The sequence below is a fragment of the Rhea pennata genome, chromosome 25 (genome assembly GCF_028389875.1).
Source record: "Rhea pennata isolate bPtePen1 chromosome 25, bPtePen1.pri, whole genome shotgun sequence".
NCBI lineage: Eukaryota > Metazoa > Chordata > Aves > Rheiformes > Rheidae > Rhea > Rhea pennata.
Window position 1 is genome coordinate 1,329,142 of NC_084687.1, and position 18,656 is coordinate 1,347,797.

General features: G+C 46.4%; 1 protein-coding gene across 1 annotated transcript in view; it reads left to right on the forward strand.

Moving 5' to 3' along the window:
* The window catches only part of LGR6 (leucine rich repeat containing G protein-coupled receptor 6), a 166,713-nt gene that overhangs the window by 141,575 nt on the left and 6,482 nt on the right, over nucleotides 1-18,656 (forward strand). The window contains exons 11-18 of the mRNA XM_062594778.1: nucleotides 1,117-1,188; nucleotides 2,348-2,416; nucleotides 3,399-3,470; nucleotides 6,845-6,910; nucleotides 9,855-9,926; nucleotides 11,595-11,666; nucleotides 12,412-12,537; nucleotides 14,846-15,006. Of these exons, the coding sequence (XP_062450762.1) occupies nucleotides 1,117-1,188; nucleotides 2,348-2,416; nucleotides 3,399-3,470; nucleotides 6,845-6,910; nucleotides 9,855-9,926; nucleotides 11,595-11,666; nucleotides 12,412-12,537; nucleotides 14,846-15,006 (710 nt within the window). The remainder of the gene's footprint in view (nucleotides 1-1,116; nucleotides 1,189-2,347; nucleotides 2,417-3,398; nucleotides 3,471-6,844; nucleotides 6,911-9,854; nucleotides 9,927-11,594; nucleotides 11,667-12,411; nucleotides 12,538-14,845; nucleotides 15,007-18,656) is intronic.

Sequence of the window (18,656 nt, forward strand, 5' to 3'; positions counted from 1 at the left end):
GTCACAATGATTGCAATTTGATATTCATGATATATATGCTAATGTAAGCTGAAATCAGCTCCCTCTCAAGTATGCTTTAGCTTTTCTGCCATGGATTCTCCTTTCCCCTCAACTGAATTCTATTGTTGTATCAGGCTCATAACAAAGAAGGAACAATAAATCGTAGTCTGCATAGAAATCTTGATGTGCATATCAGAGGATTTTCCAAGATCTGATTGAGGTCTGCATGTACTTTTTCCTAGTCTTTAGAAATGCTGCTAGTTGGTTACAGCAGTGGCTGCATGTGCTGGGAACTGAGAGACAGAAGAGACAGTGTCACCCCAGATCAGTGTGTGTCTACCCCAAACCTTTGTACATGAAGTTCTGCAGAGAGATATGCAGACCTGCCAGTGCATTTCCATTCTGACACAGAGACAGCCAGAGATTCTAGACTGTTCTTCCCTGCATCAATCATGACAAGTGACAAAAGCTCTGCTTGGCTAGTCTGGAACTTAAGTTATAGAAATACCAACATCAAAGCAATGATAACACTGGGTGAAAATGATCATTGCTCCAGCCAGAGCAAATCAACCTCATTCCCATCTTCCTCAGACACTATCCTTAGTGCCATGTGGAGGTGGGACACATCCAGAATGCTGATGTCTCCACTGCCCATCTACAGTCTTTCACTGGTGAAAGTGATACTTCTAGGAGGTGATTCAACTTCTAAAGTTGGCTGGATCCTAAGAGAGTTTATTTCTCTCCACTGACTGTGAAAAGTAGGGAAGACACTGGTGCTTTAGAGTGTAAGATTAGACAAAGTGTCAAGTGCAGGGCATGTCCCAGCAGGTCAGAGTCTGTAGCAAGATTAAAAAGGGGCTTGCATCTTTCTAGCCTGCTTGGTTCATCAGGCCCCTAAACGGCCATCCCAAAGCAGCAGGATTTGAAATATCATTTGTACCAAAGTTCAGTCAAAACATTTCTAATGGGAGAGCCTAGGATTATCTGGAAAAGTACAGCTCTTCACTGGGTAGCCAGCATCTCCTACATAGCTTATTCCTAGATACTCTAAGGCTTGTAATGGCATCTTCTCTGGGATGCACAGAGAATCTAACCAGTTACTCATTTCCTTTGTAGCCATTTCTATGACAATCCCATCCAGTTTGTTGGACAGTCTGCTTTCCAGTACTTGCCAAAGCTACACACCCTGTAAGTTCATCAAGTAGCTCCTCAGAGGTAACACAACCAAGTTCCAAGCCTTGGGAGCTGGAGACTTTAGTGGCCTTCTCCCTTCCGCCTCCCCAGAGCTATTGTGCCAATAGAAGATCACGATGCTGCTCTTCCAGTCAGCCCTTAAAGACAGCAAGCAAAGGGGTAACCACTGCAGATGTTTTCTGCTGAGGGAGAATAACTTTGAGAAGGAGATTTTGGAGGGGAAAAATTCTTACTTCTATTGACCTAAATGGCAAGCACCTGAAGAGGCTTCCAGGGTCTCCATGTCTACATCAGCATCAGCAAAGACCATATTCACAAGTGCCACTGTATATGCTACTCACTGCTGAAACAATCTGCCCCAGGGTCTGCCACAGAAACCATTATACCCCAACAAACTGAAGGCATTGAAGGGACCTGCCTTCCTCCAAGGGAAGGAGAAATATAGGAACATTTGTGCCTTGTAACACCACCACCATGGCACAATCTGATTGGGCAGGAAGAACTGACAGTGCTTCCTTTGCATGTACGGTCCTAATTCTGCTCCACGGCCACTACCATGTGGTAGGTATCATCTGGACCAGAACAGTTGCTTCACATTGGCCTAACCTGACTGATTTTTCAGCTAAACTGTTGGAGCATAGTAGTAGGTATTAAGGCAGAGGCAACCTCAAAACCTCTCTCTTTACAAGCCTCACCCAGCCTCTCTCTGCAGGGACACACAGTCAGGCAAATAAAATAAATCCTCCAAATACACATGCATTCTTTAGCTCCAATATAAAATCTCTGGGAGGCTTGGGTGGGATGCCCCACTTGCATTCCCCATGGCAATTGTTTCTTTTCGTTAATTTAATTTGTGTAGACAGTATGCCAAGAATGTCAGCTGCTCTGAGCCTGCCAAGTCTTCCTGGATAGAAAGGCCCAACTCTGGTTCACTGCATCTGTGCTGCATGTGAGATGTTTGCTCCAACAGCCAGTGAGCAATGGCACACTCATAGGAGTGGCATCTTTGGACATGGGCCTCCCTTTGCCACATTTGAGTGTACAGAAGCAAATTTGCCAGTATGGCATTTGGGAGCAGATGATCTGGGACCTTGGGCAGTTGCAGTCACTTCCAGTTCCTCTGTGCATTTATGTTACCCTTATTTCTCTGCAGGTCACTCAATGGTGCAACAGACATCAGAGAATTCCCAGACCTTAAAGGAACCACCAGCCTAGAGGTTTTGTGAGTGGCAAATCTCTCCCTTTTACTCTGCTGTCTGTGCTGTTCCTTCTTCAAGGTGGTCTAGGCTATTTCACTGAGAACAACTTCTGCAGTGCTGTTCTGTTCATTATCTTCAGCTCTGACTCTTCCTGGTCACTCACCTCTCTGCTTAGTTTCATTCCTGTGCCTCCTGAAAGCAGCCTTCTTTGTGAGTTGCTCTTTCAGTAATGTTAGAGTGTGCTCCAATCTTTTTTTTTTCTTCTCTTCCTTCTGCATCTGTGAAGGAATAAGTCTTTGGGTGCACTGTTTCAGCATGATCTGTTGAGACCCAGTGCTTCCCAGGACCAGCACTGGCAGTATAGTGCAGGGATAGAAACCTCTGCTGTGTTTGTAACAATTTGCTTCCCTGGCTGGGGGCTCCTGGAGCTGGTCAGGCCCCATCCTTACACTGCCAGACCCAGGAGAGGGGGAGCCCTAGAGGACATGCTGTTTTTGGCTGCACATGGTTCTCCTCTCCATGGCACTAGGCCCACAAGCTGTGCTCAGACTGCAGGGCTTGGGAGCACTTCTGAGCTCCAAGCCCAGGTATGTGCCCTGGCCATGCCATACCATCCGCACCAGCACCCATATACTAGTTTCTGAGGCAGCCATAGCTCCAGGCAAATCACTAGTCTAGACAACAGAAAATTGAGATAGCAGAGCATGCTGCAGAGAGAGTGCTACCCATGCTAGATGTGGCCAGGAACATCAATGAATTCAGTACTCAGCAATGTTCCAGAATTTGTTAGAGGAATATACTCCCTTTGCCAGGTCCAACAACATTGCCTGCTTTTACCCAGTCTCCATTTCTAAGTCAGCTTTCATTTCTCTGCAAGTGTTTCACTATCCCATTTATGTTGTCTCTCTTGCTAGCAACTGGAGCTGGTAGTTAGACTTGGGGGTAGCAGAATCTGTGTGCTGGCTCTCAGCAATACCATTTCTTCTCTCTCCTCCGCTCCTCTAGGACCTTGACCCGGGCAGGTATCCATTTACTTCCCAGAGGGATGTGCCAGCAGCTGCCCAGCCTCCGAGTCCTGTGAGTAACATGTGGTTCTCTGTCCTGCCTGATCTTTGGGAAGATGGCATCAGAAATTGGGCTTGTTCCTTGTCCAGCCCAGGGAGGGAACCAGCTATGGAAGACCATCCTATGGAGCCAATGTTCTTGCACTTGCTACCTTTCCCGTGCAGAAAACAATACCTTGGGCAGTGCCATGATCTCTGTATATTCTTGAACTTACTTGCCTCATCCCAGTGTAGCCCCAGAGTGACGCTCTGTGGTCAGGACTGTAAGTGATGAGACAAATTCACATTGGCCTCCTCCTTGCACTGCGTCACCAGGAACCGTGTGCTCCATCCATGAAAGTAAGGTAGAGTGAGTACAAAGGGCAGTGGGTCAGAATGGCAGCATTTCACAGCTCCTAGGTATGTGCTGCGCAAAAGGCAGGTGTAAATCATGATTCACACAAGCCTTTGCTCCAAGGTTGACCTCCCCCAGTTGGAGCTCCAGGAAGTGCAGTCTTCTGGAGGAAGGATCCTGTTGCACAGCCCAGGAGAGCGCAGGCCTGATCTGATAAAGAGCTGCAAGGTCATATGTCTCCTCAAAAGGTACAGCAGTGGCAGAACAGGATTTTGCCCCAAGACTCTAAATCACTTTGGCCGCATCTGCTTTGCAAGGCACTGAATGATGCTGAGTGGGATAGGTACTTCTTCTTTAACATGATACATGATGAAATCAGCCCCCAAAATGCTTCCTACATCTTCTCAGGAAGCACTCCCCTCTGAGATCCTCAACTTTCTCTTCAGTTGAAGACATCCTCTGTAATGAGCCATGAGCCAGATTTATACAAGTTTGCTGCCTTAGGGCAAGCAGGAGGCTTGCCTCTCGTCAGTTAGCCTTTATCCAAGCAAGCTGAAAATGAAAACAAGTTTGTTCCAGGAAAGCAACAGGAGTGAATTTTTGATCACTGAAGTTGGAAACACGAGAAAAACATAAAAATAAAAGAACATAATTAGTAACTTAGCAGATCACAGAACTTTGGCTCCAGCTGTCCCTGTAGGGAAGATCTCTCAGTTTTAGACATCTGGACCAATTCAATGGACAACTTGCCACCAAAATGTAGCCTTTGGAATGGCCAAAGCTGTAGGGTCCTGTAGGTTCTATTTATATTTGCAAGTTATCAGAATGTAAACCTTCACAGCAGAGCCTGCACTCCATCCCTGCCCCCTTCCTTGTGGAAGAGTTTTATGGGGACACCCCACCTTATTCCTTCTTTCTAGTTAATTATACTGACATTAATTGCATTGCTTTCAGGGTTTGAAGACAGGTTATATGGGCCAATATTTGTGCATGTTTACATCTCCCTTGCCTTCTGAGACACATCATTAGCTTTGTCTTTGAAATTCATTGGTCTGTCTCCTCACAGAGATACCAGTTGCCCTCCCTGCTTTCCCTCACTTTGCCAGCCCCTTGGTAGTGTGTCAGAGGCTGATGGTGTGTCAGTATGTCACATTACAGCTCACACACAACCAAACATAGGTGATATTATTTACACCACATTTCTGGTCTCCCACTGACCACATCATGCCACAGGTTTTCTGCACAGATCTTTCATGGTGGCTGTTAAGACAGCAGATTTGGCATTTAGGGTCCCCAGGCTCCCCCCAACCTGTTTGGTTTTGACTTTCAATCCACTGATGCACCCCACACTGCATTTTCACCTCCAAAATCTTGGGCCCTCTGCCAAGCTGATCAGGCAGGAGTCTGACCCACCACAGGGGTGTGAGTCTAGTGGGCATGCTGTGAAACTGGCCTGTGCATGGGCACTGAGCCCAGCACACCCAGGGCAGGGCAGTCTTGCCAAGCTCATGCTTGGTGTCAACCTGACATTGTTCTGCTGCTTTGTCCGGAGCTTATGTGGCTCAGGGGACAGATTTGTCTTTCTTCTCAGGCAGAAATAGCTGTGTCTTTCCTGAGCAGAGCTAAAGTCTCTTTGATCCCAGCAGAACCTTTGCCCTGATATGTCCAGAGCACAGCATCAGTAACCAGGTTTTTCACATGCCTACTGGGCTGCATTTGATTAACTCTGGAGTGGCCAGAAATAATCACTGAGGGATAAGTTCTCCCTCTGCTATGGTTTAGCTAAGGAATCACCCTGTCAAAACCTGTGGATTGACAGGGGGCCAGTGAGAAGTGACTGATCCTATAGCTGTCACCATCTGTACTGGGTGACTGAAATACAATAATGTTGTTTGGTTGTTTTTTCCCTTCCTCCTCTTCCCCACCACGGAAAACTGAGGGAGGGAGGGAGAGGGTGGGCAAAAAAATAATTAAATAAATAATTGAAATGTTTTAGCAGCAACTTATTGGCAGAAAGATGGAAACTGAGATTGAAAAATCTGCTTAGAGGCCACATACAAATCTTTCTTCTAGGGCACCTTTTCCTTGAAGAGTCATGAATCCAGTCTCTTGTTGGGAGGGAAAAGATCTTAAGCATTTTGTTTTGTCTTTCAATCCACTGATGCACCCCACACTGCATTTTCACCTTCAAAATCTTGGGCCCTCTGCCCTCCTCTCTAGGCCCATTTTAGTTTTAATAAGTTCACATCAAAGTTGTGCTAGGATAGTTTCCCTCTGACTACAAAGTCACTCTGCCTTTGACGCTAACACGCCACCAGACTATGAAGTAGTAGGAACAGGAGTTTGCTGGGAATGGTTTCCTGGCTACTGCACCAATGGCAGCACTTGAAAGAAGGAGGATCAGCAATTTTCACATTCTGTAATGTCCTGCATCAATTTCCTGTCTGTGCCACAGCTCCCTTTCCTGAAAAGAAGCCAGGAAAGGCTGAATGGAGAGCAAGCAGTGGGTAGTTCAGTTAGGTTTGCTACACCACAAAGGAGACAAGGCAGATGACTGGTTGCTCTGCTGGCCAAAACCTCCCCAGGCTCTGAACGCACATCTGCAGCTTTTGTGAGTTCCTCCATCCACAAAGGCAGGAGGAGAACTCTGGCACAAACACCCCTCTGGTTTGCCCACAGAAAAGCAAGGCTGTGCATGGCAGAAATTGGCACAGACACATTTTAAAGCTGACTTGGGGCTGGGGAGGAGCGTGGCCTTGAGGAAAAACTGTAGAAGCCTAGCCAGCTCCTTCAGTCTGTTGCTTGTGCTGGAGGGAGCTGGGCTGGGACTGGATTAGCAGGTAAACCACTGAGCAATGACTGCATAGCACAAAGACATTCAGAGCAAGTGTCAGGTCTGAGATCTCCCTTGCCTGGAGTTACTGCTCTCCGTTGCTGTGTAAAATGGAGTTCAGGTCATTCCTCTCTCCAACAAATACCTGCTTTTCCAGAGAGGGCTCAGGAGCACTCACTTTCGATCTCCTAACATTTCTGTGCTGGTCTTCCCTCTGCAGAGAACTCTCTCACAATCAAATCGAAGAGTTGCCCAGTTTCCACCAGTGTCAGCGGCTGGAAGAACTGTGAGTAAAGAGATCTCTTCGCTCATGTCTTGATCAGGGGGAAAGGGGCTTCCTGAGGGACAGAGACAGCTCCCAAATATAAACCTCACCTAAAGCATCACTGGATCTTGAGATTAGAAAGATGTGTAGAAGTGAAAAGTCTGATTCAATCACACTGGGCACACTCGTGGTGCACACAGGAGGCTCTGGGCCCAGAGGAGAGCTCCTTTCACTAAGCACTAGGAAAGGTGAGCATTATAGCTATCATCTGGACTGCAAAGGAACAGAGCTCTATACTGTATTTGCCCCTGTGCACATATAACAAAAATGCATTCCCTATGCATAAGAACTTAATGCACTAAAGTCTTTTCACAGGTCCCAGCTGCAGGAAACAGAAACAGGGCAGGACAGCACTAAGTTTTACTTTACTAACTTGAAGTTCCAGGTATGAGCTAATTCAGGGTGGGGTGTAGCTATACCACGAACATTTTCTGTTCCCATGCCAAGTGCTCAGACACAGAGCAGCTCACAGCCGCACTGCTGAGGGCTAGTCACTCTATTGGGAATATTGACTCTTTCCTCATGAACAGCACTTGATCTGGGTCTCCTCTGGGCCCTGAGAGGCACCTCCATTGCTCTGAGACAGTTAATCATGCTCAGTTCAAAGTATCTGGACTCTCAGAGCTGACCCTGCCTCTCATATCCAGCCAACGAGAGTTCTTGGCCATCATGAGGGGGGAAAAACAGCAAAATAATAAACACTATAGTTTCTTTCTAGAATTCTGTACTATAGGATTCCCCTCCCACATGGCATGGGTTTATGCCAGGGGATGTGCAGGGGCTCTGGCATTCCTTTCCCTCTGCACACTAGTCCTGGCTGTTGAGTGGAACTATAGAATTCTGCTCTATAAGATGTACACATCTTATAGACGTGTAGGAGCAGCATCCCACCAAAACACAGAAGTCACTTAGAGAGGTTGTCCCTGCCCTCTGCAGCATCACAACCTGAAGAGCCAGACCTCTTCATCCAGCCTCAGCAAGACTGAGAATTAGGACAGTGCGTGAAATCATATGAAACTGAGAGTTGCACAGCCCATGTTGCTTCTTTGGGAGCTCTGAGGGCAGAAGTGGGCAGAAATTTTTCATTCTCCAGACAAAAAACACTGATCTTTAATATTGATTGGGTATGTATGTGTGTAGAGGGGAGTATTGTAATAATTTTGTCTAAAGTATACCCAAGAAAATGTTTTAAAAATATTTTAAAATACCCAAAAAAAGAAAAGCTTTTGGAATTCTGAATTTGTAGTTTCACTCATGATGCCTGTATTTCTTTTTAATATATTTCATAATATGACAAATTCTAGTTTGTCATTAACACAAAAGCATAGTAAATCCCTCTTTCAGATCTCTTATGTTAGACAGACCATGTCTTAAATTAATGGGGTTTTTTTGCAAAATGGAAATCTAGTCCCTTAAGCCCAAACTTATTATCCTGTTAGCCCCACCCCCACCAGATATCTGCACTTCTTCTGGGAAACGAGTTGGAAACAAGTTTGGCGGTGCATGGCATGCATGGCATGTATTGTATGCATGGTAGCCTGGCATGCAAACAACTTACATGTGCCAGTCGCTCTACTGTAACTATCAATGTGCAGGTTTTTACCTGCAGCGCACATGTGGTCCCTTGCAGCTAAACATCCTTGAATTACCTTTCACTAGCTCGCTCCAATATTCCTTCTTCCCAAGCTCCACATCCCCAAATCAGTGCACATCCAGTCCTGCTACTCGAGACCCCTATCTCCCCAAATTTGTGCATAGAGTTCTCTAAGGCCCACACCTGAAATCTAGATCATAGGTACAAGAATTGCCTTTTGACTACACAGCACCCTAAGAAACCATCAGTAGAGTAGGTGTGAGAGCCTCAAGCTCCTCTGACACATGAACATATGGCCAAACACCAGCTAAGACGTGACAGCCATTGCTTGCTGACCTTTGTGAGCATTTGTGAGATGAGTCAAGGTCATTTCTGAGTCTGAAATGTAGGTTAGCTACCCAAGAAACGTCCTGAGGGTTGTTATAGGTAAAGCACTGCAGAGTGGCTATCTCCCTTTGCAGAATATCACATATCAAGGAAGACCCTTTTGCAGGTCTGAGAATTCATGATGGCCATTTTGCAGGAAATCTTTGGAGTATTCACCATTATTCAAAACAAGAGGAAATAAAACTGACAAATTGTGAGTGTTTCCCACAAAGTGGATGCTTGGATCAGTTCTGGATGTCTCCACAGGGGCATGGGAAATAGATAGTCCAGTCTGCTAACAGCACAGCCAGCTCTAACCCTCTTCCCTCTCCTGCCCCTGAGAATGCAGGAGGTGTTGCTGGAAGGAACTGTGAAGGGGCTGAGGTACTTTATCAAAAAAACATGCAAGATTTGGATAGCAGGTTCAGCAGGATTGTTCTTCATAAGCAGCTGAGTTCCCTTCAGCCCTCAGATCCCCTTCATCATCACTAGTGCAAAGGGCAGCACTATGTATTCCTTCCTGAAGAGCCACATGGAGCTGCATTTGCTAATTCATTGGCTCCAAGCCCTTCTCTGGAATGGAGCCCTGCTCTGGAACAGAGCATCTGTAGGCTCAGAGTGGAACAGAGTGGGGAACTGAATGGCTTTGGAGATGACCAGGAACCTTTAACCATTCTGCATCAGTGGCACTTTACTGTGCCACAATAACATCTAAAGGAGAAGCTGTCTGAGTGCTGGAGCTGCCCTCAGGAGAAGATAACTTTGAGCTATTTTTTTTGCTCAGCCTGTTTATCCCTTGAAATAAGAGCAGGTTTCCCAACCTCACATGGCTCAAATGGCAACTTTCACTGTGACACTATTTACTTCTGTTGCAGTCGAACAGAGATCCCTCAAAGTATGAATATGACTTCAGCTATTTTTTAAAGCCAGCTTCTGTCTTTTCAGTGGTCTCCAGCACAATAAGATCCATGAAATCAGAGCAGATACCTTTGGGCAGCTAATGGCCCTGCGCTCCATGTAAGTATAGCCAGGCTTGTTGGTAGTGGGAATGACTGACCTTTTTGCTGGGTGGAAAGGGGAACCATTAGCATCCAGTCAAGCTGACAGGGATTTTCCCAACTCTCCTCCCTCTATCTCTACTGGGAGGCTTTGCTTTCATCACTAAGCTATCTGGTTCCAACCTTCTTCCACCTCCTCTTGTAAAAGAACATGGGCAGCAGGGCTCTGGGCAGAAACCTTCACCTTGATCTCCCTGCTGCATGCAGAGCCACTGGACTGGACTGGCATTGATGGAAGCTGTGAGTTGGCCAGTGAAGCTGTGTTTAGCAGTGCATAGGATACACCAGCCCAGGATGTATCTGATACACAAATGCCATCCATCATGTACAACACACACTTGGCACATGCAGACACCACCTGTAAATAAACTCATCATTACATGCCACTTGTACTGACCACACACTGGAGCTCATATGTTGCACACCATTTAATGGGCACTTAGCTCCCACGCGGCATGGGTTTATGCCAGGGGGTGTGCAGGGGCTCTAGCACTCCTTTTCCTCTGCATACTAATCCCAGCTGTTGAGGGGAACACTTCTGGGCCTCACATCTGTGCAAAGCATCTCATTTCATTTGGGACTGTCTCCCCACAACTCAATGCATATGCTAGCCATGTTAAGTGGACAAAAGCATGTACATAGCATACATATCAGCCCACTTAAGTGCATGGCACCTTTCAGAAGCTAGTAAAACACCTTTAGCTCTGCTCAAAGTCACTCTCCCTGTGATGCACAGGAAGAGCCCTCCAAGTGCTGATGGTCTGCACTTGCTATTCTCTTAGTGAAATGAATCGCATAAAAGCTTTTTCCTATGGTGCAGCAATTTCTGTGTCCTTTAATAGATCTGCATTCCTAGTCCTGTCATGAACACCATGCTGACTAACTATGCAGTTATTCATGTATTGCATGTAACACTACAGATAGCACATACACAAATATGACAACGTTGCTGCCACAAAACAGTCACACAAGCCTATGTGTAGGCATGTACACCAGCATTTGTCTTTGGGTATTTTCTGGGTCCTTGTGGGAAGGACTCACCTCACCTAAACTTCAGACTTCTGCAGCACGACAGATACATCTGCCTCAGGTAACCCTGGCTCAGAGTGAGATGTGACCTCTAGCTCAGATGGAGGCAGAAAGTAAAAGTTTGTTGAGGCACCTCAATGATCCTCCCCATACTAAGCCAACTGTACATGACAAGACACACTTAAGTTGACCTTGTTCCATCTTCCGCACACATCCTAACCATATTACCCTAGCTTGGGCACCCAGCATTGTGACTGCATTAGGGATGTTCTGGCACTAAGGAAGGCATAACCTGTGTAGTGCTCTGAGGATTCACATGCAAGCATAAGATCTCCAAATTGAAACAAATGAATCCAGAAAGGAACCTGTTGCCTTAGAATCAGTGGAGGAGCTGCTGCAAAGCATACTCTTGTGCTCTCTGTTAGAAACCACCTAGATGAAGACTCCAATGATATTTGCCTCCAAGGAGCTGGAATGAGGCAGGCCAAGAAGCTGCAGATCCCACATTTGTTTGCATCTAATCCCTTGCCTAGGCCAGTGTCAGCAGCTTGACCATTCTACTCTACATCACTCTTACTGGCATATGCTTGCCTTGCAGAGACCTGAGTTGGAATCACATCCAGTTTATTCATCCTGAAGCCTTTGTGACTCTGCACTCACTCAGCAAGCTGTAAGTTGCAGTGATATTGATTTTGCAGTATGCTATAGAAAGCAGGTATCTGAGGACCTCAGACTGACTTTCCAAGCTGCCAGGGCACTTGGCATTTAGATTTCAGAAGGGTGCAGTGCTGAGACATTCAGTCTTACCAGAGGTGCTTGACTCAGGGCTTTATCTGGGCAAACCAAGTTCCAAGGCATCCTGTCAATATTAGAGGGAGTATGAGAGTGCAGAAATGGCCATCTTCAGTGTGCTCACACCCTGAACACTTAACATATTATATTCACTTTCTGATGTTCTCATACCTGCCTGATGCCTTTATTACAGTTCAGCATAACAGTCCATTTCAACAAGAGTTACCACAGACCATCTTCATTGGTTCTGGAGGGGTCCACAGTCCTCAGACCCCCAGCTAAGACTCATCAGTATTTTACAACCCATGAGCTACAGTCATATCTGATCTATCATAGGGGGAAGTGGTGGCAGGAGAATATATACGTGCATAGGGAGGTAGATATCACACAGCGCTTTTAGCCGGAGCATTAACCCCTACCTCCCCCTCCCAATTTTCTCCAAGGACTGCAGTATCAATCCATTTATTTCTAGAGGAGCCTGGCCATCATGCAACACCCAGCCCCATTTCAGTAACTCGTTTCGGGGAGCAACCACAGCAGACATCATGACTCCCTGAACTTCTGCTTGGCTGAGATATCACTAGCACCAAAACCCTAATCCCTCTTTGCTTTTCATTCACCAGGGACTTGACTGATAACCAGCTGGTCACACTACCTCTGGATGGTTTGGGTGGACTGACGCATCTGAAGCTTCAAGGCAACCTGGCTCTCTCTGAGCCCTTCTCCAAGGAAAGCTTCCCCAAAATGAGGTACTGATAGTGCCCTGGGCTGTGTTCACTCCTTTACTTCTGGCTCTCAACATAGCCTGTATTTGTTGATAGCAATGAGCATTCTGTTTTCCTTGTTTACCTCATGCTTTTCTCCATCCTTTCAGGCCAGTAGGTTGAACAAGCCTCGTCTGCTGCCAATGCTCCTCATTTATCTTTTAAGGTCTTCCATGGGGAAGTGATGATACACTCCCGTGCCCATTGGCCCTACCCCCACCACACACACACAAGTAGAACTCATGAACAAGGCCCAGCTCAGGGCTCCACTCAATGGAAAACAGTCTCAGAAGCCAATCCTAGCTAATGACATCCAGCTTTCGTTCAGTAAACTCTGTTTGTGTGGCCGTGCTTTGTCTGCTATAGATTAATGAGGAGCCTGAAGGGGTCAAGCTGAGCAAAATGAGGCTGCAAAAGACTTGCAGTTCAGTGCTGCACTGCAGGCTCTGGCTCTCCAGTCTCTTCATTAGCAGTGGATCTCCAGCACTCCACCTTCCCTCACACTGGGGGACCCACTGTACAGTGTTCTAGGTGATTTGAATCCCCCTGAGATGAGACCATGGCCCGCTTGAGTCTCATGGGTAATCGCCTTGAGGATATGTTGTCAGCAAAGATGTGTGAGCTCACTCAACCAATACAAGTTGAGAGTTCCCAAGGGTGGAGTTTCTCAAATTTAGGCCCCCACTGTTGGAGTCACAGGTCACTGTACCAAGGCTGAGCTTAATAGATCAGGTCTAATGAGAAGAAGTGTTGAGCTGTCATAGAATCATAGAATGATAAGGTTGAAAGGGACCTCTGGAGATCATCTAGTCCAACCCTAAGCGTAGCCCTTACAGGGATTGAACCCATGACCTTGGCATTAGCAGTACCATGCTCTAACCATCTGAGCCTTCAGTTTGCCTTGGCAGTAGTGCCTGTAAGGCTTTTTCTTCTGATTTTTCTGACTCATCATAACTGAGATCTGCTGCATGACTGTTTTCCCAATGGCTGGGGATCTCAAAAATTTCTGGAGGGCTTTCCATAACCAAGATGGCAATTCTTTGTGCAGAGTGGGTCAAATTCAGCAACTGCAAGGGCATTCCTAATCTACAGTAATTCCATTGACATCTGTGGAGCTGGTTTGGATTTGTACCAAAAAGACTGAGACTGCAGGACTGATTCATTGAACCAGGCCTGCCAACAGACCCATTAGCATTTCCCAAATCTGGGGGTATTGCCACTAAGTAATTTTATTCTTAGAACATAACATGTCTGAAGAAATCATCTGAGAACAGTTCTTAGCCTGGGATGTGTTGCACCTCCCTATCACCTTTCAATAATAGGATTTAATTAGGAGTTTATAACAGGAAGCAAGTTTGTATATAGAGTTTCCATAGCCTCCTGGAGATCAGCCAGAAAAGTTTGGGAACTTACTTAAAATACAAGTGTATTTTTAGAATATACAGTTTCACTATATTTACTGATCTTGTCAGAAGATCTTAATTGTCTGGAAATCTTAAGGTTTGTTTGACTTCAGCAATCTTTCAGACTTTCAGCAAAGAAGTAAGAGCTTGCTATCTTTGAAAAAAATGCAACTTCTAACTGATAGCCTAGTATTTTTTCTAGATGCTCTTCAGCTGCTGTTTAATGAATCATGTAACATACACAATAATTAACAACTAACAATTCTACTTTCTGTTAGAACGTAGACATATTAAAATAACTTTCTACATTTGAGATAGCTGAGACTTCCCTGCCAAGGATGGTAGCAGGGAGCCACAGTCACGGAATCAGAGTTTGGATGTGCATCTCTGACCTGCTGCAACAAGCAAGGGGGACCTTGCACTTGCCCAAGCTCTGGGGAAGCCCCTCACCATAGTGAAGAACAAAAGAAGGGATGTCCAAGATGGACCCAAGGCAAAAATTGATGATTCCACATGCAAAGGAAGTGCATATGGCACATAGCAAGCAAACATGGAAAAGTGAGGCAGTCTTAGGAGATCTGCAGAAAGGTTTTGGGGAATGGTCTAGGAAATCCAGCACAACTTCCAAACATGGTGTTTGATGATATCCCATTGGCAGGCAGGCAGTCTTTTAAGCACCAAAAATGGGGCATTGCAGAGGCACAGTGGGGGCGACCAGATCCTCACTCTGTCCTACCCTGAGTGTAAGGACTCTACAGAGAAGTTGCGCTCCAGTGTAACCATCAGGTGATACACTGGCTTTCACCACATGTGAAAATTACACACAAAGCACCCAGTGATGGAGAATCAAGTCATGGAATTCTTAAAAGTTCTGCTTTCCTCCTTTGCAGAGTCCTTGAGGTACCTTATGCTTACCAGTGCTGTGCTTATGGAAGCTGCAGCAGCTTCTTCAAGGTTTCAAACCAATGGGAAGCAGAAGACATGAGTCCTGAGGAGGAGGATCCCCATAAGAGGACCATGGAATTGTTTCAAGGTCACACTGATAACCATTGTAAGTAAAATTGGCTGAATGGTGACCAACCTGTGGGCTGGGCCATGCTGTGAACTTGGATGTGATCCTGCATTTGCAGGAGTGTTTCCATTGCAGACCATGGAGTTACATATGCCTCAGAGAGAAGGCAGACTGATCTTTCTCCTTTTGTAGTAGCAAGTTTCGGTGAATGGGCTTCATCAGCCCAGTGCACTGACTGCATTGGAGGAAACAAGGAAGAACTTAACCGGCGCTTCTAAACTTTCACAGTCTAACCAAAAGATCTGGCAGTCTTCAATAGCATGGACGCAGGCACTAATTGGACTATGCTATCTATAGAGGGAGGCCACACAAGCCACCCACCTGAGTGAGGTTGCTGAGGTTACATGGAACAGTTTCTGGCCTTGGTCATTAGGCTTCTGGACAGTATAGAGTCTCTGGCAGGATGTCAGTTTTTGTTGCTATGACACACAGTTGAGGATAGTCTCTGAGATTAATATGAGCCTGAAGGACTGGAACCTGCAGATAGCTGGATAAGTTCAGCACGGAGGCTGGGCTATGCAGGTCAGAAGTGGTCCCACAGTTAAGACTAAGCAGGGATTTCTGTTCCAGAATCAATTTTTTTCAGTTCTCCAAAATGCACTTCTACATGGACTCTCTTGAAATCTGTTGTACACACAGCTTCACATATCAGTGCAAGCTCCATGCCAAAAGCTGGCCTGATCCCTTTTGAAAGGAATCTCTGAAAAATGCAAAGAAAAACACAAGTTCTTTTGTTTCTTCTGTAACTGCTAGAGAGCAGAAATAGCATTTTAGGATGCAGCTTGGGCACTGCATTGTTACTGTGTAAATATAGAGGCCATGTGCACTTGCGAGGCTGGGGCATCCTGTAAGCAGAAGTACATCTCACTGCTTTCCTTCAGGAAATAGACAGGGTGCTGAGCCCTTCAGGATCAGTAGTACAGCCACACTTTATTCACCTGCTCCTGGGAGCACCATAAGCCCAGCCAGAAACAAGGAGTCAGTAAGGTCTCCTGTTGCTTCCTAAGCAGGCAAGCCCAATCCAGAGAAAGATACTGACCCAGAGCTTGACCCAGAGCAGCTGGGTTTACATGGCGAACTCTGTGCTATAGCAGTGATGGGAGGCAGGGTGAGGTGGATTGACAACTGGATGAAAGGCAGAGCTCAGAGGGTTGTCATCAGTGGCGTGGAGTCTAGTTGGAGGACTGTGGCTAGTGGCGTCCCCCAGGGCTCAGTACTGGGTCCCATCCTCTTCAATTTTTTCTTCAATGACCTAGATGAAAGGACAGAGTGCCTCTTCAGCAAGTTTGCTGATGAACCAAGCTGTGAGGAGTGGCTGGTACACCAGAGGGCTGTGCTGCCATTCAGAGAGACCTGGACAGGCTAGAGAGTTGGGTGGAGAGGAACCTCCTGAGGTTCAACAAGGGCAAGTGCAGAGTCCTGCACCTAGGGAAAAATAACCCTAGGCACCAGTACAAGCTGGGGGCCGACCTTCTGGAGAGCAGCTCTGCAGAGAAGGACCTGGGAGTGCTGGTGGGTGGATGACAAATTGACCATGAGCCAGCAATGTGCCCTTGTGGCCAGGAAGGCCAATGGTCTCCTCAGGTGCATTAGGAACAGTGTTGCCAGCAGGTCAAGGCAAGTGATCCTGCCCCTCTCCTCAGCCCTGCTGAGGCCTTATCTCGAGTACTGCATCCAGTTCTGGGCTCCCCAGTACAAGAGAGACATGGAGCTACTGGAGAGAGTCCAGTGCAGGGCTACAAAGAAGATCAGAGGGCTGGAGCATCTGCCCTATGAGGAACGGTTGCGAGAGCTGGGCCTGTTCAGCTTGCAGAAGAGAAGACTGAGGGGGGATCTTATCAGTATCTATAAGTACCTGAAGGTAGGGTGTCAAGGGGCCGGGGACAAACTCTTTTCTGTAGTGCCATGTGACAGGACAAGAGCCAATGGGCAAAAATTGAACCACAGAAAGTTCCACCTGAATGTGAGGAGGAATTTCTTCCCTGTGAGAATGATGGAGCACTGGAACCAGTTGCCCAGACAGGTTGTGGAGTCTCCTCTGGAGATATTCAAAGCCCGCCTGGATGCAACCCTGTCTAACATGCTGTAGGTGACCCTGCTTGAGCAGGGGGGTTGGACTAGATGATCTCCAGAGGTCCCTTCCAACCTCACCGATTCTATGATTCTAATATGGATGCTGTTTGATACCCTGTTACACAGATAGTGAGTGAGTCACAAGCCCTGTGTGCCTTATTCCTGCCATCTGCCCTACTCAGATACTTCACAGCCTAAGAGTAAGTTTCAGCAGTGTAAAACACCCAGTCAGAGACCAGCAAATGTGATTCCTGCTAGCATGGTGTGACTCCAGGATGTGTGGTAGACTGGGTGGTTACCTTGGGCAGACAGTACGGAAGAGCCATATGTTAAGGTCATTGCTGCAGAAATTTCTTCTCAGATGGGTTATTTTTTCCAGCATTAGTGCAGCCCATACAGTAATAATCCTAGTACATATACTCAGGTTGTTTGACCAGTAAATTGCAGCATCTTCAATGAAACTGTAAAAAGATCTGGTTTGCTGAGAGGGACCACAGCACTGCTTACAGACTCGCTCTTGCTGGGGACCAGACCATTCACTGCAACCGAAGCCATTTGACTATCTGAAAGGATACTCTATCCTGGCCTTGTTCAAAGACCAATAACTTTCACAGAGCTCCCAGGCATCCAAGCATGTCTTAGTCCCTCGGATTATGTGTTTGTTCATGAGACATTAGGACCAGAGGAAAATGCTGAGTGACTGCCTGGAAGAGACTCTTAGCAACTCATGTAAGGCCAGAGTTTCAGATGTTAAAGTCCTGGGTTTATCTGAAATATCAAACTATAAATGTGCAAATGCTGAATGCACAAGAACATCCTTACTAAGCATAGCCCTCACACGTGACTCTCTTTACCATTCAGGAAAATGGTCTATTGCATGGCCTATATGTGTGGTCTATTCTTGACAATGAGGGTTTTATAATATTGTTATTTTGGTTAATTAATTGTTGGCTTATTTCTGTTCTCAAAGCCTCCTTTCTGATGGTCACCAGTGGTATTCAGTTCTATTGTATGAATCTTGTAACAGTTCCTCATTACGGAGGAACAAAACTCCCAGACATTCCTTCCCTGAAAGAGATAAAGTGGTCTCATTAAGAGCAAATAACTCAGGACATTTTCCCTGCAGTGTGTGGCCAGACTCATCAGGGCAGTGCTGTGGACAACTTGTGAGAGAGGGATGGGGTAAGTTTCCAGATAATGATGTCCTCTAGATTTTACATAATGCTTCCAGCAGGGACTGAGGAGCCCTTTACAAACAAGTTGGCAGAATTTCACAGATGGACAATGTGAGGTGCAGGTATCTGGCCAGATATGTACAGTGCTCACAGACAAGAAATGGGTCCTCAAGTCACACAGTCCTGCTCCAGCAGCCAGGTAACACTTCTTCCTAGTGTGTGTCCCAGGTAGTCTCTGACACATAGCATCCAGTCTTCAGCAGAGCCCCTGTACCAAGTGACCATCTGAAGTGCAACCACAGATATTTGTGGCTGTAACAGACCCTGGGGGCTCCTCTGCTCTCTCCTGGCTTCCCAGGGACCTAGACTCCCAGGATCCCC